The 25,803-nt window shown below is 39.2% G+C and overlaps 1 protein-coding gene across 7 annotated transcripts in view; it reads right to left on the bottom strand.

Moving 5' to 3' along the window:
- Positions 1 to 25,803, bottom strand: part of arhgap44b (Rho GTPase activating protein 44b) — a 103,615-nt gene that overhangs the window by 35,285 nt on the left and 42,527 nt on the right. For 6 of the 7 annotated variants that reach the window (XM_057825432.1, XM_057825434.1, XM_057825436.1 and 3 more), the window contains exons 2-11: positions 11,671 to 11,710; positions 11,480 to 11,599; positions 11,284 to 11,360; positions 11,097 to 11,208; positions 7,842 to 7,918; positions 7,637 to 7,754; positions 5,038 to 5,106; positions 4,895 to 4,976; positions 4,653 to 4,780; positions 2,275 to 2,386 (exon numbers count right to left, since the gene is read on the bottom strand). In XM_057825432.1, the coding sequence (XP_057681415.1) occupies positions 2,275 to 2,386; positions 4,653 to 4,780; positions 4,895 to 4,976; positions 5,038 to 5,106; positions 7,637 to 7,754; positions 7,842 to 7,918; positions 11,097 to 11,208; positions 11,284 to 11,360; positions 11,480 to 11,599; positions 11,671 to 11,710 (935 nt within the window). Of the gene's footprint in view, positions 1 to 2,274; positions 2,387 to 4,652; positions 4,781 to 4,894; positions 4,977 to 5,037; positions 5,107 to 7,636; positions 7,755 to 7,841; positions 7,919 to 11,096; positions 11,209 to 11,283; positions 11,361 to 11,479; positions 11,600 to 11,670; positions 11,711 to 18,500; positions 23,558 to 25,803 lie in introns of those variants that run through there. The other variant, XM_057825433.1, reaches the window with a different exon arrangement.

Here is a 25,803-nt window from a genome sequence, read left to right as displayed (position 1 = left end):
AATGAAAATATTTACAGCGTAGATACTCCCGCTACAATGTCAAAATTCAATCTTGAACAATAAACACTATTTAAACCCAGGCAACCCACATGTTTACTGCTTATCAGACAACTTCAAAGTTCTAACACTATTATCTCGCAATATCATCAATATTCTATTGTAGTCTTTCGTACATATACGTAATTGCTTACATAGTTTAATGGTCAACAGGCACTATAAAATGGAGGGGCGTGGTTGTCGTGCGCATGCTCAATAGCGCTTTGGATATCAATTCGACCAGGATGCCCATTCATCAGAACACCTGGTTCCCCATTAATGGCGATAAATGAGGGATCATTGTAGTACTTTCCTGCCTTGTTTGTTGTAAAGCACTTTGAGGACCTCCCAGGTTTTTGTAAAAAGCTACATAAATGAATTTGAATTAACAACCACATTGTTTTGAATATTCCCAAAACAGTCTGTGCATCATATTATTATAATGCCTAAGTCAAATCTCTATCTAATTACTACCAAATCAAGTTTTGCTTTAGCTAAACGGTTCCATAATGAAGAAAAATTTAGCGTAGTGTTTTTCAACCGCGGCTCACTACAATGCTGTGATTTAGTATCTGGTATGCCATGGAAAATCATCCAATTTCACCTAATTCATGTAAAAATGTTTTTGGAAAATGAATCTGCAAATGCGCAAAATCTGTTGTCTGTACTGTCTAATGGTCGGTAATCATGCAATACTCTTTCATATCAGTAAGTATCAATAGGTAGCTAATCACTTTGTTTCGTGATGCGTAAGAGGTAAGAGTGGCATTGTTGGGGCTAGCAGTAGCGGCTAGTTAGCGAAACTATAACGGAGACAGTGATTGTAAAAGTTTTTTAAAAAAGGACAGACCTGAACAAAGAACTGGAAAAAAAAATCATTGAATTGAAGTCAAAATGAAACAAAGGCCATTTCCTCTCAGAGAGTCTCTGGTGTAAGGCATTAAGCAAAAGCTCTCTTTCATTGGGATTTACGCTAGAACGTAAAGAAGAACTGAACATTTCAACTAGGATGCAGTGATACCTACTCCAATACAAAAGCCCAGGAATCACAATGAGTGAGTAAAAATACGATTAGAAAATATGTTTTTCTTTGTGTTTGTTTGATTCCTATTCAAATCATGACTTTCTATTAGGGTTGTTCCGATCATGTTTTTTTGCTCCCGATCCAATCCCGATCGTTTTAGTTTGAGTATCTGCCGATCCCTATATTTCCCGATCTGATTGCTTTTTTTTGCTCCCGATTCAATTCCAACCAATTTTTCCCGATTATATACATTTTGGCAATGCATTAAGAAAAAAATGAATAAAACTCGGACGAATATATACATTCAACATACTGTACATAAGTACTGTATTTGTTTATTATGACAATAAATCCTCAAGATGGCATTTACATTATTAACATTCTTTCTGTGAGAGGGATCCACGGATAGAAAGATTTGTGACTTTGTATATTGTGACTAAATATTGCCATCTAGTGTATTTGTTGAGCTTTCAGTAAATGATACTATAGCCATGCCCAAATGCATGATGGGAAGTGAAACCATGACTGTGCGTAGTGCTACCAATTGAAATATTTTCTCTGTGTTGGAAATAACATAAGGTGTTAAGAAAAAGATCAATTGCTACCTTGCTTCCCCACATTGCTTCCCATGATATTTCTAATCGTAGGGAGAGGGATTGTAAAGCTTTAGCCAAGGCTCCAAAGGCTGCCAAAATTCACTCTACTTACTATACACTGCCTTTACGCTCTCTATATAGGTAATACGGCGCCATTACAGATTGAGCGCGACAATGCGTGAGTGGGGCGTGCAGGGCATGCATTAATTGCGTTAAATATTTTAACGTGATACATTTATAAAAAGAATTAATTACCGCCGTTATCTGGATAAATTTGATAACCCTACCTTAAGCCAAAACTAAAGACTCTGGATGAGTGTAACATATTATGTCTGTAACGTTAAATACAATTAGAAAACTATTTAATTAAAAAATATATATATATTAAAAAAAGGCATGGCCGATATTTTTTTGCCGATTCCGATACTTTGAAAATGACGTGATCGGACCCGATCGATCGGCTTTATATTGTTAATATAGTCTATGGAAATGTTTACATTTTTTGCTGGTGGCGTGCCTTAGGATTTTTTGAATGAACAAAGTGTGGTGTACCTCAAAAAAGGTTGAAAAACACTTTTTTAGTGAATCCTCGTTTGTCACGGCAACTGATGAGCTCACCCGCGATGGCGTGTGGGTCGGCAGAGTACTCCTGAACGTCCAGCACGCCGCAGTCTAAAGACGCCTTGAGTTTCTTCAGCTTCGAGGCAGACGGAGCCACTCGGAACAAACCCTGAAAGCCCGAAAAAAACAACACATGTCACTTGTAGCGCTCTTATCATATACGATGCCACTGACAGTAGGAGTGTAACAATATCAGTGATATGAAAAAGTATATGAACCTTTAGGAATTTCTCACATTCCTGCATAAAATCACCATCAAATGTGATCTGATCTTTGTCAAAATCACAAAGATGAAAAATCAGTGTCTGCCTTAACTAAAACCACCCAAACATTTATAGGTTTTCATATTTTAATGAGGATAGTATGCAAACAATGACAGAAGGGGGAAAATAAGTAAGTGAACAATCACATTTTATTATATTTTGTGGCAGCAATAACTTCAACCAAATGCTTCCTGTAGTTGCAGATCAGTCTGACACATCGATCAGGACTAATCTTGGCCCATTCTTTTCTACAAAACTGCTATAGTTCAGTCAGATTTCTGGGATGTCTGGCATGAATCACTGTCTTAAGGTCATGCTACAGCATCTCAAAAGGGTTTAAGTCTGGACTTTGACTTGGCCACTCCAGAACGTGTATTTTGTTCTTCTGAAACCATTTTGAAGTTGATTATACGTCTGTGTTTTGGATCATTGTTTTGTTGCATCATCCATCCTCTTTTTAGCTTCAACTGTCTGACGGACGGCCTCAGGTTTTCCTGCAAAACATCCTGATAAACTTTTGAATTCATTCTTCCATTAATGATTGCAAGTTATCCAGGCACTGAGGCAGCAAAACAGCCCCAAATCATGATGCTCCCTCCACCATGCTTCACGGTGGGGATGAGGTGTTGATGTTGGTGAGCTGTTCCATTTTTCCTTCACACATGATGTTGTGTGTTACTCCCAAACAATTCAACTTTGGTTTCAGCAGTCCACAAAATGTTTTGCCAAAACTTCTGTGGAGTGTCCAAGTGCCTTTTTGCGAACATTAAACGAGCAAAAATGTTGTTTTTTTTTAGACAGCAGTGGCTTCTTCGGTGGAGTCCTCCCATGAACACCATTCTTGGCCATAGTTTTACGTATACTGTAGTTGATGTGTGCACAGAGATATTGGACTGTACCAGTGATTTCTGTAAGTCTTTAGCAGACACTCTAGGGTTCTTTTTTACCTCTCTGAGTATTCTGCACTGAACTCTTGGCGTCATCTTTGGTGGACGGCCACTCCTTGGGAGAGAAGCAACATAGCCAAACTCTCCATTTGTAGACAACTTCTCTGACTGTCGATTGATGAACATCCAGACTTTTTGAGATGATTTGTATCCTTTCCCAGCTTTATACAAATCAACAATCCTTGACTGCAGGTCTTCAGACAGCTGTTTTGACCGAACCATGATGCACATCAAACAAAACTTCTCATCAAGACAATTCTTACCAGGTGTGTGTTTTATAGTGGGCAGGGCAGCTTTAAACCACTCATCAGTGATTGGGCACACATTTGACTTAAATTGTTTGGTTAAAATTGGTTTTAATTGCTCTCTAAGTCCCCTTCGGCAGAGTGTTCACTTACTTATTTTTCTCCCCTCTGTCATTGTTTGCATGCTATCATCATTAAAATAGGAAAACCTATAAGTGTTTGGGTGGTTTTAGCTAAAGCAGACACTGTTTTTCCATCAGTGTGATTTTGACAAAGATCAGATCACATTCGATGGTGATTTTATGCAGAAATGTGAGAAATTCCAAAAGGGTCAGATACTTTTTCATACCACTGTATCAATACGGTGATAAGAGGTCATCAATATGCTCCCGCTAAGAATCGATATATGGTTTTAATAAAGAAACCAGCAGCTTGCTACTAAAAATTACCACTAGACCAAAATTTTTCACTTAAAATAGCGTCTATGTTAACTCATCGGTTGATTTTGACGGCGCTAGACGTCCAATTAATTTTGACTGGAAGAGGGTAAATGAACGAATTGGACGTATAGCGCCATCAATGGCACTCATGAGCGTTCAAAGGCAGTTTAAATGAAATGGACAGCTATCGTTGTCAATGACAGGTAAGGTGATGTTTTTTTTTAGGTCTGCTAACAGCACACACATTAAAAAAAAAAAAAAAAAAGTAGCTATGATCGCAATCCTCGGATCTTACTCAAAGATTATCGGTATTGAAATCAGCTTCATAACTGAAAGCAGAGAATTGAAAAATTCATAGGATTCAGACTAGGTGACCTACAAGGTCTGTTGGGTGTAGTCAACGAGGTCATGTGAAAAAAAAACAGTTTGTGTGCAAGTGCACATGACGTCATCCAGTTGGTGTGTGTGCGTTTGTCTGACCTCCTCTTGCATGCCGCACTCCAGCAGCATGGTGACACAAGCTTCGATGGGGAAAGCAATATCTCTCCCACTGAGCTCTAAGTGCTCTTCCAGTGGCTTCCCGTAGCAAGGCTTTTCTGCCCACGACTCTGACAAAAACACAGTAAATACACAGAAATCATTTTTCAAGTACAAGTGTTTCTCCTGCGCATAATGTTATCATAGTTTACAAGAATATAATATTCAGTAAGAAAACTACTCACCCTGATGAGCTTTAATCTGAGGCAGAATGTTCTGTAGCAGCTCCAGTGACTTCCTGTGGTACTCAGCCTGGACTTCAATTAGCTGGAGGACACACGATACATTAGTGTTGCGCGTTCATGTGCGTACGCGTGTGTGTACGTACCGTCTGGAAGTAGCTTGCATAGTCGAGTTCTCGGGCTATGGAGCTGTACATGTCTGCGGACAACTGGTCCTGATGGTCGCAAACATAAACTGTGTCATCATGAGGTTTTATAATTGTGCAAAACACATGAATGGGTCTTTTTTGTGGGCAAAATTCTGGCACGATGTAGGATTGTATATTTTTTTGTTTTTGTTTTAGCTCAATAGTTCGCGTACGCTCCATAATTAATGTTTTCTGACCCCCCCCAATCCCGCCTCATAAAAGGACCCTTTATTTCCAATAGCATATTCACTAATTCGATTCTCTTCACTGATTAACACCAACAAAGAAAATCCCCATTCACTCCTACTGACTTTCTTTCTAGTCTGACGAACAAAAAAATCTCCACTGATGCACTCATTACAAATGAATATTTTTTCACCCTAAAACCAACAGCAAATGACCCAAAATCCTCAGGACTAACACAACAGATAGGCTAGGTTCAGACCATAAGTCTTAATGCACCGATCCGAATTTTTCGTGTTTTTACTGACTCGAGTGAGGCATTAACTTGACGGTCTGAACAGGACAAGTCGCATAGAAGTGGACCATTTCAAATCCGATCTAGGCAAGGGGTGTAGGTTTGCATAGGGTTGGTAGGAACATACAGTGTATCACAAAAGTGAGTAGACCGCTCGCATTTCTGCAGATATTTAAGTATATCTTTTCATGGGACAAGACTGACAAAATGACACTTTGACACAATGAAAAGTAGTCTGTATATATGTATACTCTTATATAATAGAGTTAATTTATTTGGCCCTCAAAATAACTCAAAATATAGCCATTAATATCTAAAGTCCTGGCAACAAAAGTGAGCACACCTTAGAAACTACGTACATCCCTAAATGTCCAAATTGAGTACTGCTTGTCATTTTCCCTCCAAAATGGCATGTGACTCGTTACAGGAGTGCTGTCAGCATTGCTGCAGAGATTGAAGAGGTGGGGGGTCAGCCTGTTAGTGCTCAGACCATATGCCACACTCTACATCAAATTGGTGTGCATGGCTGTCACCCCAGGAGGAAGCCTCTTCTAAAGACGGTACACAAGTAGCCCACAAACAGTTTGCTGAAGACATGTCAACAAAGCACATGGATTACTGGAACCATGTCCTATGGTCTGAAGAGAAGGGCGGGCTGTAACACGACCAACTTTTCAGGATGCTCCAATTGTCCCCACCAACTTTTAAGCAACCTTATATGCATGATATAATGAGTTCAATTAATGACTTGACCAACCTCTGCACGCTCACACTCACACAGCCACGACAGAAATACATGTCGACAACATGCCACCTCCTTCGAAGAGAGGGGATATTAGATGTTTTTTTCAACCAGCTGCCCCTGTAAGTAATTTAAAAAGATGCCAGTGTTGTGGAATAATTTTGCTACTGAAAGTCCGTCATGCATCAGAATTAGCATAACATTCAATTGTGTGAATTTGCTAACCTGCAAAACTCAAGTAAGAAGCTGCTGATCACAGCTCCTGGCTGAATCACATCATTTTGTACCTAAGAGCTCTTGTTCATAAAGCCTTCGAAGCAAAGCAATCCATGGTTGGAGTCGTATTCATTTCTCTAATCAAGCTATCGAAGAAACACTTGTCTTGGAGTTCAAACTTGAGCTTCCCTGACACATATAAACATTAATATCTGACTAAACTGGGATTATTTTATAATTTATAATCACCCTAGAATGTCATTTGTTTTGAAGCTTCTGCACATGTGGGTCAGTTTGCTCAGCGCGTGTCGGACTGCAAATTAGTGCGCACGCGTAATACTTGAACGGGCTCAATGGACAAAGGTAGTCTGAACGTGCACTCCAGATTATCAGACATCACAAAAAAATCGTAATTTTGCATTAAGACCTGTGGTATGAAGCTAGCCTAATTGACCTCGAATCAACAGGAAGTGAACTAGAATTGCCCCATAATGAACAGAAAGTGATCTAGACTTGCATCCATTGGAGTTTATCAACCACCAAGTTTTTCCATGCAGATTCTCCACATCTGGTTGTAAAAATGGAATTTACTCATTGCTGTCTGTCGTTTGTAACTCATTCAGTGCCAAAATTAGGATTTTTCATCTTTTAAATTTTTCACAAGGTGGTGTGAAAGAACAGCAGCACAGTGATTGAGCTGTTAGCACCTTAGCCTCACAGTTCTGAGATTAAGGGTTTAAGATGGCCTTCCCATGTTGGGGCTTGAATGTTCTCCCCGTGCTTGCGTGGCATTATCCCTAAAACATGCATGATAGGCTGATTGGACGCCGCAAATTCTTTGAGTGTGTGCATGATTGGTTGTTTGTCTCCTTGTGCCCTACGATTGTCTGGCAACCAGGTCATATTGCCCATAGTCGGATGGGATAGGCTCCCTTGACCCTTATGAGGATAAGTAGTATGGAAGATGAATGTAAGAGATGAGGTTAAGTCACTGGCTGACTGCAAATGATTGTTGTCAGCCCCTCCCATTTCAAAATGGCGTGGAAGTCGATCACCGTCAACGTTAGCCAATGGGGAAAAATCTATGCCTTGAAAGTAACACACAAAGGCAAACTTCTGACCCGACAGATCTCCATTCTGTTGGCGGCCTCCTCCATTTCCTCTCTAAGGTGGTCTGCCTTAGCACCGCTGGACTGCAAGTTGCTAGACAGGCCCGACGACTTGCTGGACTGATAATACCTGCAACGTGAGGTAAGGAATCAGATCTCAGGTCTGTTTCCCACGCAGCTAAAACATTTCACACATATGCACACACAACATACTGACCTTGTACGCGCAGAGTCCATGTCCAGGACCAGTTTGGCTAAATGTTTCCTTTGTTTCTGGATGTTTGGGATTTCCACCTGTGGAGAACAAGCAGAGTTGACTTTTGTTCTGTGAAACAAGGTGATATACACGAACACACAGATGCATTCTGCTCTCATGCTGATTCAATTACAAGCATGCAGGTGTTAGCTTGAGAACAGCGGCAAACGCAAGGTTACAAGATGCGGTCATTACTATTACTTCCACCAACAAATTTACTGTCAATATGTAGCTTGTTTTTAGATTCAGTGAACACCTACATGCATGATTTATGGATTTCTGCTTGGGATCATTGTCATGTTGGAAGATCCAGCCATGACTCATCTTCAAGTCTCTGACTGAGGGAAGGAGGTTGTGGCTCAAAATCTGACGATAGATCTCACTATTCATCCTCCGCTTTATACAGCACAGTTATCCTGTCCCCTTTGCCGAAAAGCAGCTTCAAAGCATGAGGTTACCACCCCCATACTTCACAGTGGGGATGGTGTTCTTGTGATTGAACTCATACTTTTTTTCCTCCAAACACGACGAGTAAAGTTTACACCGAAAAAATCTACTCTGGTCTCATCTGACCACATGACTTTCTCCCATGACCCCTCTGCAGTATTCAGATGGACCCTGGCAAACGGGCTTTCACATGTAGTGGCTTCAACAGGGGAACCTTCTGAGCAATGCATCATTTTAAACCATTGCACTGTAGTGTTCTACTAACAGTAGCCTTTGAAACTGTGTATCCAGCTCACTCCAGGTCATTGACCAGATCCTGCTGTGTAGTTCTAGACTGAGCCCTCACTTTTCACATCATGAGTGATGCCCGACGAGGAGAGATTTTACATGAAGCCCCAGTCCGAGGTAGATTATCAGTCATGTTTAGCCATTTCCATTTTCTAACAATTGCTGCAACTGTTGATTTATTCTCACTATGCTGCTTTCCAATTGTCCCATAGCCTTTTCCAGCTTTGTGGAGTTCAATATTTTTTTCTCTGGTGTCTTTCGAAAGCTCTCTAGTCTTGCCCATGATAGCAGTTGGATTATGACTGACTGTGGGGTCCACAAGTGAAAATTATGAGCTCAAACGGGTGATGGGTCGGTGGTTACTCATGGGGTAAAGGTGGACTTTTTTTTTTAAGGTAGACTGACAACTCTGTCATAATTTTTGCTGATTCTCAGGGGTACAAATACTTAAGAATCCCTGTAAATTACAAATGAGTTATTTAACAAATCATACAATCTAAATTCCGATTTTTTTTTTTACATTACCGTAATTTCCCGAATATAACGCACACTTTTTTCCCCCAAAATCAACTTGTAAAATCATGGTGCGCATTATAAACGGGTACATGGATGGAGACAGAAATATGTATATATTACATATATATACAAACCGATTTTTTTTTTATTGACACGGCCACGTTGTGTTGAAGAAACGTATGCGGCGACCCGTTGCCGACCATTACGGTACGTAACGTCACCGTTTTGTTTCGGTAATACTTCACTCTAATCGGCCGAATGATTTCGCCTGTGTTAAACTCTGCTTTTTTCACTCTTCATAAAGCACAGAATTTAGTTACTTGAACTCATTTGAGTCAACGTTTATTGCAGCTCCGCAACTCCGACCATAACAAACATAAGCACACAGACTTCCTGTGTCCCTCAACTATATCTGTCCCTCGGGAAATTCAAACCCAAATAACAATAGTTCCTATTGTTACTGTCGTGTTGACAGCGATGAGCTCTCACGGGTTTCCGACTTACGTTCTCACTTTCATTTTACGGTATCAATCCATGGAAGAAACATTTATTCATCATGATGAAACAAGCAATTTATACAGCAGCCTTTAAAAGAAAAGTCACATCTGTTTTGTTTTCTCCTAGATTCTGGTAAGTTGGAGAAGTTGTCAAATCATATTTTTACCGTAAATATTGTCAGTTTATGGTAATGTTTTGAACTACCAATGTGCTACGCTTGTGCTGTGTTTCACCAGACAGTAAAATGACATTTCTGTATCTGTACACGAGCTGTTTTCTTGTATTCTTCTATTTATTGGTTCTAAAATTAGGGTGCGCGTTATAAACGGGTACAATAATTTACCCTAGATTGTACAAGTAAATTTGGGGTGCGCAGGGCCGGCCCAGCCTATACACAGACTATGCAGCTGCTTAGGGCCCCTGACCACTAGGGGGCCCAGATAGGGGGCAATCTGGCAATTGTTTAATTTATATTATATTTTGTTTACTACAGTTTGTTTTATTTGACTTTTGTGAGTTTTGATACTTGATTACAAGCTTAAAAAAATAAAAGTTCTTCCTTAACTTCTTTCTTTCCTCTTTTAGAAAAAGGTTTGGCGTTATCTACTGTTAGTACTGATAATCATTTGGGGTGAGTAGTTTGAAGAATGCAGTGCAACAAAATCTGATTAATGTACAAAATATGGACATATAGGTTGGGTTGCATGTATGGGTTTCACAGTACACTGTGACGAAATGGTGAGGCAAAAATATGGGCCCCTTGGCATTATTTTGCTTAGGGCCCCCAAATGGCCTGGGCCGGCCCTGGGGGTGCGCATTATACACAGGTGCGCCTTATATTCGGGAAATTACGGTATGTCCCTATAAGTGGAAATGCATCGATGATTTGAAATTTCAGACCTCTACCTATTTTCTAAGTGGGTGAACTTGCAAAATCACAAGGGGTGCAGATATTTTGCTCCTCACTGTATCTGCAATTTCTCCAAAGGTGGTCGATTGTGTTGGGAAAATTCATTGTCCATGTACAGTAGTTCAAAGTTTAGTTCACAATTTTTAAATGAACTAGCTTAGTTGATAGTACATATTTGAAAAGTGCAAACTAAGCTCATTGCTCCAAAAATGAAGTAGTTCATAGTTACGACGTTACTTTGCAATTTTTGCAAATGTTATTTTCTGACTTGTTCGCCCAAAGAAACTGTTGGTTGCAAATTACTGGCATTTGTCCACCTACAAATTAAGGTTTGTTTACAGTGTATTCAGTGGGCTTGCTTCTTCTGACTGGTACTCTTGAATGAAAATGTACTGCCATCCAAATTTTGCTCATTGGCGCCAATATGAACTCATTCCCCAAAAGTGTTCACAAAGCAAAAACCCCAACTGCTAATTCACATCCGCTCAAAAAATGAACTAGCTCATGAACCTTCATTCATCGAACTCATTAGGATCCCAAACTAGTGGTCCTAATACCTCAGAGAGATCATACAACGGGTCCATGACGTCCTTCTCGATAGTGACTTCGAACAAAATGAGTTCCTGGGAAAGTTTGTCCTGCGTCTCGCCGCACAGCTTCAGCATCTTCCTGCAACACGACACAAGTTCAGTTCACTACTTTCCGCGTACCAACCGCTAACTCCTCAATCTGTGTGCATCTCACCCTAACATGGTCTCGTCCCCCAGCACGGCTGCACCTTCTTCCATACATTGCGCGAGCATTGCGAGAGGAAGCTTCTTCTACAAACACAAGAGAGTCACTATGACGGATGATGTAGCGACAGCAGACATGTCAATCATCACACACGAGACACGTGAATAAACAGGAGGCTCCTTTTTCACTTCATGTGTCTTCTCACCAGGGGAGATCTGACAGACTTCTTGTCCACCTCCACCCCTTGCTGGCTCTGCAGACACGCCGTCAACTTTTTGTGGGTGCTGTGCGACACCTGCTTGACCAGCTCCAGACGCTTCTCCGCCTAACACACCATAACAACCCAAAAATGAATCAATTATTTGTATATGAGAGTGCGTGTCCATTATTAGTTACCTGCAGGAGGTCATCGCTCAACACTTCGGTCTTCTCAGCCCTGCGAGGAAATAGAGAAAAGAAGCCTCATTGTGAGTCAGGCTCAACTTTGAAGGGTATGGTCGCCATAGCAACTGGGAAATACACACACACGGATTACATGCATCGTCACAACGCCATTGCCTGCATTTCGTAGGAACATTGCAGGAAGAGTGTGGAGAAAATGATTCATTGCTTGTTCCCACGCAAAGGATTGTGGGAAGCTTCTCGCCAACGTTCCATAAACAATGAAAGAAGATGGTGAAATAAAAATAAAGATATTTAAATTTACAAGAGCTTTTGTGAAAAAAAATGTAAGCGCAAAAAGGGACATTTCTGATATGGGGTGCATGCCAGGGCATTCTGGGAGTTGTAGGATAAGGAGACATTGTAGTTTCTTGTATTATTTCATATTTGAACTTTTTGGGACAATTCAACTTATTGCTTTTTATACAGTGGGGGAAATAAGTATTTAGTCAACCACTAATTGTGCAAGTTCTCCAACTTGAAAATATCAGAGAGGCCTGTAATTGTCAACATGGGTAAACCTCGACCATGAGAGACAGAATGTGGAAAAAAAACAGAAAATCACATTGTTTGATTTTTAAATAATTTATTTGCAAATCATGGTGGAAAATAAGTATTTGGTCAATACCAAAAGTTCATCTCAGTGCTTTGTTATGTACCCTTTGTTGGCAATATGTACCCTTTGTTGGCAATAACGGAGGCCAAACGTTTTCTGTAACTCTTCACAAGCTCTTCACACACTGTTGCTGGTATTTTGGCGCATTCCTCCATGCAGATCTCCTCTAGAGCAGTGATTAAGCCTGAACGATAAATCGTTTAAACATCGCCATCGCGATGTCCGCGTGCGTGATAGTCCCATTGCAAGCACGTGCGATAGTTTTTTGTTTTTTTTTAATCCACATATGCCTGGCTTTCTGCTCTGCGCAGAGCCTCACACCCTCCCTCTCCCAACACTTTGTTCCTCTCAGTCACTGCGGCACTTGCTTATTAAAGCTAACGATGGCTTTGATCTGGCCAAAGAAGCCGGGCAGCAACCTGTCAATCATCGTTTAACTTGTTAAACAGTTTCTGCAAGGAAGCGGCACTGGAATGAATGTGCGTGTGTGTGGAGACGTTGGAGACATATAAATGCCAGAAGTGATCATGAGGAGTTTGAAATTTCTACATGTCACTCCAACGGTCACAGCTAAGGGAGATAAACAGAAACATTTAATAAAGCCAATCATTTATCTACTACAGTACTTTATTCATGTTAAAAAATTATTTGGTTGGACAGTTATGTTTAAAACTGATCATAATTATGACATTTGAAGTGCTTAAAAACCATTTATTTATATACATTTTTTAAATCACTTCGGGGAAAAAGTGAGAAAAAAAACATGTCTTATATGTATCTCTTTCCAATGCTAAATCTGAATAAATACATTGAGCACAAAAAACACACAAAAAAAAAATTGGAGGGGTTGGGGTGCTACTTTGCGGTTTTTCACTTATTGCGGCGGGTTCTGGTCTGCATTAACCGCTAAAAACGGGGGATTACTGTACACTGTGGTGATGGTGAGTCATCCAAAGTCTTTCCAAACAGCTATTCAAGTCATCTAGTGAAAATGTCTTTTAAAAAAATATATATATAATTTTTTTTTAATATCGCACTATATCGCAAACCCCAAAAAAATCGCAACAATAGTTTTTTCCAATATCATTTAGGCCTAGGCCATTGATGTTTTGGGGCTGTCGTTGGGCAACACGGACTTTCAACTCCCTCCACAGATTTTCTATGGGGTTGAGATCTGGAGACTGGCTAGGCCACTCCAGGACCTTGAAATGCTTCTTACAGAGCCACTCCTTTGTTGCCCTGGCTGTGTTTCCCTGGCGGCGCATTGTGTTACTGATAGTAGCATTTGTTACCGTGGTCCCAGCTCTCTGTAGGTCATTCACTAGGTCCCCCCGTGTGGTTCTGGGATTTTTGCTCACCATTCTTGTTATCGTTTTGACGCCACGGGGTGAGATCTTGCATGGAGCCCCAGATCGAGGGAGATTATCAGTAGTCTTGTATGTCTTCCATTTTCTAATAATTGCTCCCACAGTTAATTTCTTTACACCAAGCGTTTTACCTATTGCAGATTCAGTCTTCCCAGCCTGGTGCAGGTCTACAATTTTGTCTCTGGTGTCCTTCGACAGCTCTTTGGTCTTGGCCATAGTGGAGTTTGGAGTGTGACTGACTGATGTTGTGGACAGGTGTCTTTTATACCGATAATGAGTTAAAACAGGTGCCATTAATACAGGTAACGAGTGGAGCCTCGTTAGAGGAAGTTAGACAACTTTGACAGCCAGAAATCTTGCTTGTTTGTAGGTGACCAAATACTTTTTTTCCACTGTAATTTGGAAATAAATTCTTTAAAAATCAAACAATGTGATTTTCTGTTTTTTTTTTCCACATTCTGTCTCTCATGGTTGAGGTTTACCCATGTTGACAATTACAGGCCTCTCTAATCTTTTTAAGTAGGAGAACTTGCACAATTGGTGGTTGACTAAATACTTATTTGCCCCACTGTATGTGGAAACAGAAGAAAAATTGGTGAAACTGAGTGAGAGTTTTTATGTGTGTGTTTTTTTTTTTTTTTAAACCTGTCCTGTATAGCTCCTTAGACACGGAGAAAAGGAATCTTGAGTGTCCTTATTGTCTGAACAATTTTAATGTGGGAGTTTTATATACTCCCATTATGGTTGTTCATTATGTTTTATTTATTAACTCACCACAAGTGGAACTTACCCAGGCCAAAGCAGGACGTTTCCTACGGTTAAAGCAGGACTCTGAAGTACACATCTCATGAACAACAAGATTTTTGTCTTTTTCATTTTAAGTTGGCCAAATCAATTATATTACAGTTTTTCTCAATTGCTGTAGTACGTTTCTCTGCTCAGACTTGAAATTCTCAAAACCACTTGTTCAATCCTCACAACATTGTATCCCGAGTGCACATCAAAAATCATTTTCCCATTTCTTTGAACAAGTTGTTTTCGTACATCCATGCAAAGGATTTGTACAATTCTCTGTTGTTTCCTACATTATCAGCTGCATCTGTCATGATGGTCGAAATGGATTATCATGGGTCTCTGTTGAATAGTCTCACGAGTCACCACCCACAAGGTTTAGTCATTAGTTCATTGCATAAGTCTTTACATGCAAAATGGATTAACATGTTGTCAGAATATGTTAACATCTGTGCGCTAAACATTTTGTTACTTATTTTACGTAACCTTTTTTAACCTGCCAAAATTTGTAATAGTTTGGGACAATGTGAGTTTCCACCACGCCAACATAATCAGCAACCCGCAACAGAATGGTAAAGGAGTTCCTCCCACCATACTTCCCATTCCTCAATCCCATAGAAGAATTTTTCTTTATACAGAGATGGCAAGTGTATGATCGCCAGCTTCACACTAAGATGACTCTCCAGGATGCCATGAATGCAGCATGCAGTGACATCACAGCAGATGCCCGCAGAGGCTCGGTAAGGCATTCAAGAAGATTCACCTCTACGCTGTATAGCAAGAGAGGATCTGTTGTGATGTGGATGAAAATTTGTGGCCCAACCGAGAGGAACGTCAAAATGTGGAGGAAGAATGGGGGGAAAAATTCCAACAGCACTCGAAGTTTAGTTGTGCCGATTTATGTCCACATTTCTAATTTTGCTTTTATGTTTTTTTTTCTTTTTGATACTCAGTTATGTCTTTTGCTCTCTGTATCACAATAACATGGTCTGTCAAGACATAGTAAAAACAGTAAAAGTGTAAACTGAATCTTGTCCAGTCCCTTGCAATCAGTCTCCCACACACAACGGTGTAACTTACAATTTTCATAAAAACTTACGTAAACCATCTTTAGCATCAGAGCCTTCCACCAAAGTAACTGTTACAGTGCCCTCCATAATTATTGGCACTCCTGAAAAAGATGTGTTTTTTAGCTTCTAATAATTTTTTAAAAATTCAAATAATATGGGACCTTAATGGAAAAAAAGAGAAAAATCCAACCTTCAATACAAGTGCATTCATTCAGTGGGGAAAAAAATCCCACATAAAGAAAAAAATATTTGACATCAAATAATGTGTGTCACAATTATTAGCACCCCTGGTCGGGGGTCAGGGGTGAAAGTGGTTAGAATTTCTTGCCGGAACTCCCTGAAGTGAAGGTCACCACGGAGCCACAATTTTTTTTTTTTTTTTTTTGGGGGGGGGGGTCAAATTAACAAATAGAAGTCCAAAGTGCACATTGACAGCCAAGATGTTCTGAACCTCCCCATCAGAGCAAATAAAACAAAATATGATAAATAAGCCACCTTAGCTCTTTCCTTGCTCTTAAAGATTTAATCCATTTTCTGTTGCATTGCCCTATTTTATTTATTTACTTATTTATTTGCTGTTTCAGAAAAATTGCACATCTGAACCAATCAGAGCTAAGTATCTCTGGTGATCACATGTCAGTATGTCAGCCAATTGAACCGATAAATGAGTCCAGGCGTTTGGCTTTGCTGCATGGATTCGTCAGACTCAGATAACTGCACTCCATGCCGTCTATGGAATAAAATAAATAATAAATATCGGTGGAAACGGATTACCCTACACAGCACTTTATTATGCTTGTTGTGTATGTAAATCTAATGTTGGTAGATTGTTTTCTTCTTGGAGATGAAATGCATGTGTGGCAGCTTTGTATTTTTCTTTTTTTACATAGCGTTTTGACAGTTGCCGTCATATTTTCAGACTCAAAGCACCGTATATCGGAACAGTGTTCCTGCCCTGAATCTTATACCAGAACTGCGTTCCAGCCCTGAATCTTATACCGGAACTGCGTTCCTGACCGTTCCCGCTCACTTCCACCCCTGGTGTTAGTACTTTGTACAATCCCCTTTTGCCAACAAAACAAGGTCTGGGGACTGAGATGGCCATGGGAGGAGCTTGATTTTGTGTCAAGCTCAATCTCGGTCTCGCACAAAAATACACACGGTCCCAGGCTTCAACTGGGACCGTGTGCTTTGGTCAGATGAGACTAAGACTGAGCTTTTTGGCAACAAACACTCTAAGTGGGTCTGACGTGCCACGAAAGATTTGCATGCTGAAAAGCACCTCATACCCACTGTGAAGTATGGAGGTGGGTCAGTGATGCTGTGGGGCTGTTTCTATTCCAAAGGCCCTGGGAACCTTGTTAGGGTGCATGGCATCATGAATGCTTTGAAATACCAGGACATTTTAAATCAAAATCTGTTGCCCCCTGCTCGAAAGCTGAAGATGGGTCGTCACTGGGTGTTTCAGCAAGACAATGACCCTAAACATATGGCCAAATCTACACAGAAATGGTTCACCAGACACAAAATCAAGCTCCTCCCATGGCCATCTCAGTCCTCAGACCTTGTTTTGTTGGCAAAAGGGGGTTGTACAAAGTATTAACACCACGGGTGCTAATAATTGTGACACACATTATTTGATGTCAAATATTTTTTTCTTTATGTGGGATTTTTCCCCACTGAATGAATGCACTTGTATTGAAGGTTGGATTTTTCTCTTTTTTTCTATTAGGGTCCCATATTATTTGAATAAAAAAAAATATTAAAAGCTAAAAAACACATCTTTTTCAGGGGTGCCAATAATTATGGAGGGCACTGTATATTGAGAGCATGAGAAAGCAATTTGACTTTTCACACAATGAAACAAGGACTTGTCATTCTTACAGCACTGACATGTTCATTGACAAAGAAATTTAATTTTGAGCGAAAGACTAAGAATTTTAGAAACAGGTAATCCATGTTGTTTTGCTACATGTCTGACATGTTTTGAGAAATGCACAAACTGTTTTGAGAATTTCAGTTCTGATCTGAGAAACGTACTAAAGCTATTGATTAAAACTGTGAAAGTAAACTAATAAAAATTGCTTGTGTAATTTCATTCTTTTAATAAGCCATATAACATTATCATCCAAAGTTTTGAAAAGGTGTGATACTGGCGTGTGGCCACAGCGTACACATCTGATGTTGCTCACAGTAGTCCGCAGGGTGCTCAGGGAGCTTAGAGCATTGATCTAGCCCTATAAAATTATCAAGATTTTTTTTCATCATGTTCTTTTCATGATCTTTCCAAATCTTGGTTTCAATGTTGTTTTTTAACTGTTCCTCTTTAAACAATGACGTCTATGATTTTATATGAGCACTAAGCTAGCGGGCGCTCGAAAATTTAAACGAATTTTGTCATTTTAATGAGCAATATGTGTAATTTTTTTCATTATGTGGGTTATGTGTGTTTGGCTAAACAGCTTGAAATTCATCAATATTAGAAGGATTGTTCAAATTGTGCCAAACTAGCCAGTTTGTATAGCCATACGATCAACTTCAATTATTTTTCTTAACGTCGATCTTGAGCTACAAATCGTCCAGCCCGAATATGTATACAAAAGAAATTATTTTACTGTCATACAATATGTGAAAAAAGCATGTTTTAACAAGTTTTTTAGCATTCAAAATAGTATACTAAAAGAACATTAAAATGTACCCATTATGTGAAAAACACATTTAAAAAAAAAAAAAAATTAAGCTTATTCTTTATTTCCACTCATTTGAATGATATCTCCTCTAACTGGCTGCCAATGACAGTGATAGACGTCCAATCCATTTGAAGTGAGAGGGATGGCGGCGAATGAACAAATGTCTACTAGTGACAAACTCATTTAAATTCCAGATTTAACCGGTCCTCCCTCACTTCCTGTCTGACATATTCTTAAAAACAAAACTCACAGAACCGCAGCTCGAGCCCTGCTGATCCGCAGCTTTTTCTTCCACATCCCCTCGCAAGCAGGCGGGACGGCGCCTGCTTTCGGGCCCGCCGAGGCAGCGAGTGAGGAAGAGGAGGAAGAAGAAGAGGAGGCGGAGGAAGAGGGAGTATAAAGGAAACAAGAATGAGACCTGACTATCTGGTCCTCTCACTTCTTTACCTCATTGGCCATCAATCTCCCTGTTAATTGTCACCGTGACAACAAGCCCCGATGCATGTTCGCGGTCTCATTAGCGGGGGTCAATCTGGGATATCGTTCAGGATGAACTCCCACAACTCTTATTTTGCTCACGTAAATATTGACTCATATTTTTTCACTTGCATACACGACAGGATAAAGATCTCCTTACAGACAGCCTCAATGTCAGGATTAGCAACGATGTGACTAATAGGTCTTTCAGTCTGCGCCCATTGTTAACCAGCCAGTGGTCTCCGTGGCAACCACAGAGCAGGAGGAAATACTTTCTAGGATGATGTCATCCAGGGACCAGCAGAATAGTCGCATTTTTAATGCTGAATGAGTGCACTTTACGTGTTGGGATGTACTGTTGTGTAAACAAGTTGCGATTTGATTGACAGCTGCTCCGAGGTAGGAATTCCACTTGTGACTCACACGCATAAATACGCATAGTTATGGCGTGACAACATCATGTAAGCTCGCTTGCATGTATGTTAATTAGCACAGAGATAACGAGCTGACGGCCTAACGTGCTGTACTTGTGCACAATTTGTCACCTTCATTACAGAGTAAAATTTTTAATTGCAATTTAGCATGAGATTTAATACTGTATTAGAGTACACTGAAAAATAGTATACACACCAGTAATAGTCATACCTAGGGATGTACCGATCCGATCACGTGATCGGAAATCGGGCCGATCAGACGATTTTTTAGAGGATCCGAATCGGGTGAAAAGTATCAAATTTTTAATATATGCTATATATTAGGGCTGTCAAAATGATCGCGTTGACGGGCGGTAATTATTTTTTAAAATTAGTCACGTTAAAATATTTGACACAATTAATGCACATGCCCCGCTCAAACAGATTAAATTGACAGCACAGTGTAACGTCCGCTTGTTACTTGTTTTTGGCGTTTTGTCGCCCTCTGCTGGCGCTTGGGTCCAACTGATTTTATGGGTTTCAGCACGATTAGTGAGCATGGTGTAAGTATTGACATCAACAATGGCGAGCTACTAGTTTATTTTTTGATTGGAAATTTTACAAATTTCAATGAAACGAAAACATTAGGAGGGGTTTTAATATAATATTTCTATATCTTGTACTAACATTTATCTTTTAAGAACTACAAGTCTTTCTATCCATGGATCACTTTAAGAGAATGTTAATAATGTTAATGCCATCTTGTTGATTTATTATTATAATAAACAAATACAGTACCTATGTACCGTATGTTGTATGTATAAATCCGTCTTTTGTCTTATCTTTCCATTTCAACAATAATTTACAGAAAAATATGGCATATTTTATAGATAGTTTGAATTGTGATTAATTACGATTAATTAATTTTTAAGCTGTAATTAACTCGATTAAAAATTGTAATCGTTTGTCAGCCCTACTATGTATAATTTTGAAAAAACACTGTGCTGGCTAGAGTCACCAGTGTTTAGAGCCAGTTAACATTTTACAGTACGTTACTGCCACCTTATGGTCATAATAACTCACTGCATCCATTGTGTGATGCCGTTTGGAACCCATGCTCATTAACTTTCACAGTAAACAGCCTGTCGGTCACATTGACGCTGTTGAGAGCTTTCTGTTACATTTCCGTTTTGGAAACTATATGTCTGTAAGTATTTTACATTTTTATCTATATATCTGCTGTTAATATGCAGTATATGACTATTTATGGGGAAAAGCTATATGAACGAAATTTGTTAAAGGGGAACTTCAGAATTTTTGACATTAGGCTTAACCTTTGAGTTTAATTAGTCGGCGGAGTTGATTTCAATAAATTCCATATTTTTTTTTAGTTTTTTAATTAATTTCAGGGCTCCGGAGTGGCTAAGCTAGCGCGAGTCAATGGTGCCTTCCTAGCAGAGCAATAAAAAAACGATATTACCAGATCTAACATAGTCAAATAAATTCAAAATGCAGATCGTTGTTCAAAATACCCATGCGTCCAAAACAATGTCACACCAAACTGCCGTAATTCATTTATTTCTGCGGGATTCTTTCTTTAGATTCGTAATGCGATCAACAATCGGGAGGAGTGCTTCAGCCACTCGTGCTCAAGCTGCATTCGAGGAACGTGGAAAGTCTGACTTATCGCACTCGGATGGTACCAGTTGTGACCTTAAAGCGTGCCAAGCGTTTTTTATTTTGACCATCGAAAGACATGTTGACCTCCAGCAAACCTGTCTTCTCGTAAGCAATCAAATAGTAGAGGAAAAACGACGGCTAAGGTAAATATACCACACTGTAAACTACCTTCATTAGTTTAACTACTGACGGTCTGCTTTTCGTTGGGCAGCGCATTTTGTCGAGTCAAGTCTGATTAAAGCAACTCGTGAAGTTGAGCTACTTTTTTTCCTGACTTCGTGACTAGGACCTCCCAATTCCAATGGTGTTCCAATCATATTTTTCCTGGTCGGAGGTCGAAAAACTCCGACTTCCCACCTTACTCAAATCAGCATCAGTCTATAGAGTTGACTGAAGAACGGCAACATAGTGCATTTAGAGGCTGAAAAAACAGACAGAAGAAATGGGCAAATGAGAGTTTCCACAAATTCCCTATGAAGAACGAGGAACAATAAAAACTGTGGATACTTGCTGCTGGCTACGACATAAACACACCGATGGGAAAAATATCACTCCTCTCTGCAGCCTGTTACCTACAGAGCTGTTGTGTTACAAATGTTGCAGTACTCATTTTGGACATTTAGGGATGTACGTATTTACTAAGGGGTGTACTCACTTTTGTTGCCAAGGGTTTACAGGGTGACCCAAAAAAAAGTTTACACTCAGTTGACTGCTTGTTTAAAAGCCATTGAAACATATCTAAATAGGTTGTCATGCTTAAGTGATTCATTAAGGTCACTCAATGCAGCTGGTAATCTCTCATCTCTACAATTCCTGTGCTTCTGCTGAAAATGAAGAAAACTTTAGCTGTACCTGAATTGCTGCGTGCCGGTCTGACACCTACTGAGATTGCAGCAAATCTGAGAATATCCAGATGTGCAGTCTACAAAGTTAAAAAGAAGCTGAAAGATACTGGAACAGCCTCACGAAAACTTGGGTCTGGAAGTGCCGATCTGTGCGGACCAAAAAGTTGATTGACAAGGTGATATGTGGCCACCCCAGAGCCCAGATATCAATCCCCTGGATTATAGCATATGGGCAACTGTGGAGGACAGTGCCTGTAAGAAGCCACAAATTTCTGTGGCAGCCTTGGAGAGGTCCATTGTTAGATCTTGGGAAAAGATGACAGCATCCTACATAAAGAAGACCTGTCAAGCGTTCCGCAGGCGCCTGGAGGCTGTTGTGACACTTAAGGGAGGACACATTGAAAAATAGAGTGTACTGTACATGTTCTTTACAATAATGTATAATTTGTGATTAAATTCTAATTCTAAGCTGAATAAACATGGCATTTAAGTTGTATTATGGCAGTGTAAACTTTTTTTTGGGTCACCCTGTAGAGTAGAGTCGCGTAGAGTAGAGGAGCGTAACGTAGAGTATTAATATAGTATGGTATAGTGTATAGTATTTTTTTAAAAGTGAGAAAAATATATCTTCATTGTATTATTTATCTACTTACATTTTTTAAGACCATTTTTATCTTAAAAAAAGATTGCAAACATGTATCTTTTTTTTTATTATTAATTTAAAAAAGGCGCAAAAAAATGTTAAAAACTAACGACTATTGACATCAATGTGAGCCAATGACTTAAGAAATTGCATTTTCCTGAACTCCCCCCATCCCAGTAAATCAAGCAACATTCAATAAATCAAGCAAAATCATTGCCAGCAGACATGTCAAAATATATTGGACGTCTATCGCATCTGCCCACTATGACCCATCATCACACTGTACTGTTGCTGGTGGTGCAGTACTGGTGTTGCATGACAAACATTGGGGTCACATGACAACAAAACCTTGGCCAAAGCTGGAGCTGGCCCAGAAAGAGAAGCTCATTAAAATGCTGCACAAAGCCCGAAGTTGCAAAAGTGTCCGGCAGGGAGTTCAGCCCGCCGGCCCCAAAACTCTCTCTTTCTCTGCACAAAGACAAAGAGGGTTGCGCTCCAAATTCCAACATGGTACCTTAAACTAATTCGGTGTCAACACAGAACGGAGGAACTACAGATTTATATGATGATGTTTAGGTTTGAATGTGAGGATCAGACATTCGGGTTTTTACATTTTTTTATTTTTTTAATTCTTTCAAATTTAACTCATTGGCTACCACTGACAGCGGTAGACGCCCAATCCATTTCGACTGGGAGCCAGTCAAATTGGATTGGACCTCTATTGCTGTCAATGGCAGTGAAATGTGATCACTCAATGCCAGCCTTCCCATTTGAAATGGATTAGATGTCTCAATAGCAGTGAATTAGTTAAAGGCTACAAGTAACAAAATAAGTAAAAGGGTATTGCAAAAATTAAAAAAATAATAATATATGAAGTATCTATGTAGTAAGTATGTAGTATATACAGTATGTACTTTCCACAACATATATTCATATTTATACTACTGAAACAAACTTCACAGAATAAAGAGATATTGTCAAGCGACAGCAAAAAAGTCTAGAAAACCACAACCAATATAGTTCATAGTCACAATGGATGACCAACTTCATTTTTTATTTATATAAAATAAAACATTTGTTAGCTTTGTTGAAACCTGTTTTACTTAGGGATGTCCCCGATCCAATCAGCTGGTCAGAAAACAGGCCAATCGCACGCACCATTTTTCAAGAGAATCGGAATCGGGTGAAAAGGATCGTGTTTTTAATTTAAAATAAATAAATAAATAAATAAATAAATATATATATGTATTAGGGCTGTCAAAATTATCGTGTTAACGAGCGGTAATTAATTTTTTAAATTAATGACGTTAAAATATTTGACGCATTTAACGCACATGCCCCGCTCAAACAGATTAAAATGACAGCACAGTGTCATGATCACTTGTTACTTGTGTTTTTTGGTGTTTTGTTGCCCTCTGCTGGCACTTGGGTGCGACTGATTTTATGGGTTTCAGCACCACTGTGTAATAATTGACATCAACAATGGTGAGCTACCAGTTTATTTTTTGATTGAAAGTTTTACAAATTTTATTAAAACGAAAACATTAAGAGGGGTTTTAATATAAAATTTCTATAACTTGTACTAACATTTATCTTTTAAGAACTCCAAGTCTTTCTATCCATGGATCGCTTTAACAGAATGTTAATAATGTTAATGCCATCTTGCTGATTTATTGTTATAATAAACAAATACAGTACTTATGTACAGTATGTTGAATGTATATATCCGTCTCGTGTCTTATCTTTCTATTCCAACAATAATTCACAGAAAAATATGGCATATTTTATAGATGGTTTGAATTGCGAGTAAGTACGATTAATTAATTTATAAGCTGTGATTAACTCGATTAAAAACTTTAATCTTTTTACAGCCCTAATATATATATATATATATATATATATATATATATATATATATATATATATATATATATATATATATATATATATATATATATATATATACACACACACATATATATACTGTATATATACTGTACATATAATTATTTTTTTTTTTTTTTTTTTTAAGGACTTTTTGGGAGACTAAAACATAATGTAAATATATTCAAATTGGGTAAAAAGACATTTGGATGTGCTTATTTCCCCCTTTGAACACATTTCCAAAGTATCGGAATTGCGACCAAATTAGGTGACTCCATGCAAAAATACGCGATCGGGGCATCCCTAATTTGAACTGACCAGAAGATCCGTCCAGAAATGGCTACGGCAATTCCAACGTCAAACATTAATGTTTCTCTTGCTGACGGTATCAATAATTCACTCAGGATAAAAATAACAACACTTCCATGCTTCTATTTGAATACCGGAAGTAGGGGAGGTATAGAATGGAGTGGCTTTTTTCATGCAATTTATAATTTTAAGGGTTAAAGAGGGGTAAAAAACCTCCTGTTTATGTTTTATGAATGAATGAAAGAATGAATAGCATTCATTCATAATTGACAGTCAAACACGTTTGTTCAATCTGTAGAGCAATAATGATAGGTGTAATTGTGGTGCTTAACGGCACTGTGACATGAAGTTGCTTTAAAACCACGAAGCAGACATGTAGAGCGGCGGCTGCTTTGTGGGCGTCAGTGCGCTGCAAGACAAGAAGGGCAACGTTCCCAAGTGCGGAATGTTGTTCACAAATAATGATGATGGAGCAACAATACACATGTTTATTTAAACTCAGCCTGACATTCGATGTTTACAACAACCACAACACTTGGATGGAGCTTACTAGTGATGCATATTAGTTACTGTTTTTTCTTAAAAAATGTAAATCAATGGAAAGCTAATCATGAAAATAAATGAGTGCTGGCATTCATAATATTTGGTGCAATATCATTGTGAGTTCCAGTTTTTGCAAAGCAAAGGAACTCTGCAAAGGTTGACATCTACTGTCCACTAGTGGTTTGGAGTGGCGCTGCTGATGTTAACGCTGTTTAATCAGGGTGGTCAAAGTATGGCCAAGGGGCACATGTGAGGCCTGCATTGTTCATTCATCCGGGCCAACGAGAGTTTTCATATCAAGAGTCCTGGACATGTGTTTATTTGAGGTAAATTTCAAAAATTCGTTGGGTAAAATGTATTTATTCTTCTAAAAATTGATTCATATCAATGTGTAATTAGTTAAAGCAACACTTTGCAGCTCTTCATTTTTCGTCGATTTTAGACAAAAGCGGTAGTGTTTTGCCTTAAGGAAGACTACGTTTCCCATGAGAACCAGCACACACCCACAAAGTGTTGTAAAATCATGATGTAGCCTGCAGATGGATTAAATAACATTTCTGTTTACAGCGGCTGTGTGAAGGATGAAAAGTAATAAGGTAATGAATCTAGTTGTGGCTAAACAATAGCATATGACAGTTAGCAATCGTGTGGCTTAGTGTGGCTAAATCCATCAACCCCACCTGAAATCGTCAGCGCTGACGAGTTCGGTTGGGGGTATAGGGGTTGTCACGGGCTAATATTTATTCTGTATATCCTGGT

Source organism: Corythoichthys intestinalis, chromosome 21 (assembly GCF_030265065.1).
Source record: "Corythoichthys intestinalis isolate RoL2023-P3 chromosome 21, ASM3026506v1, whole genome shotgun sequence".
Lineage (NCBI taxonomy): Eukaryota > Metazoa > Chordata > Actinopteri > Syngnathiformes > Syngnathidae > Corythoichthys > Corythoichthys intestinalis.
The sequence above is the reverse complement of the archived record's forward strand: the minus strand, read 5'-3'. Positions and strand labels throughout refer to the sequence as shown.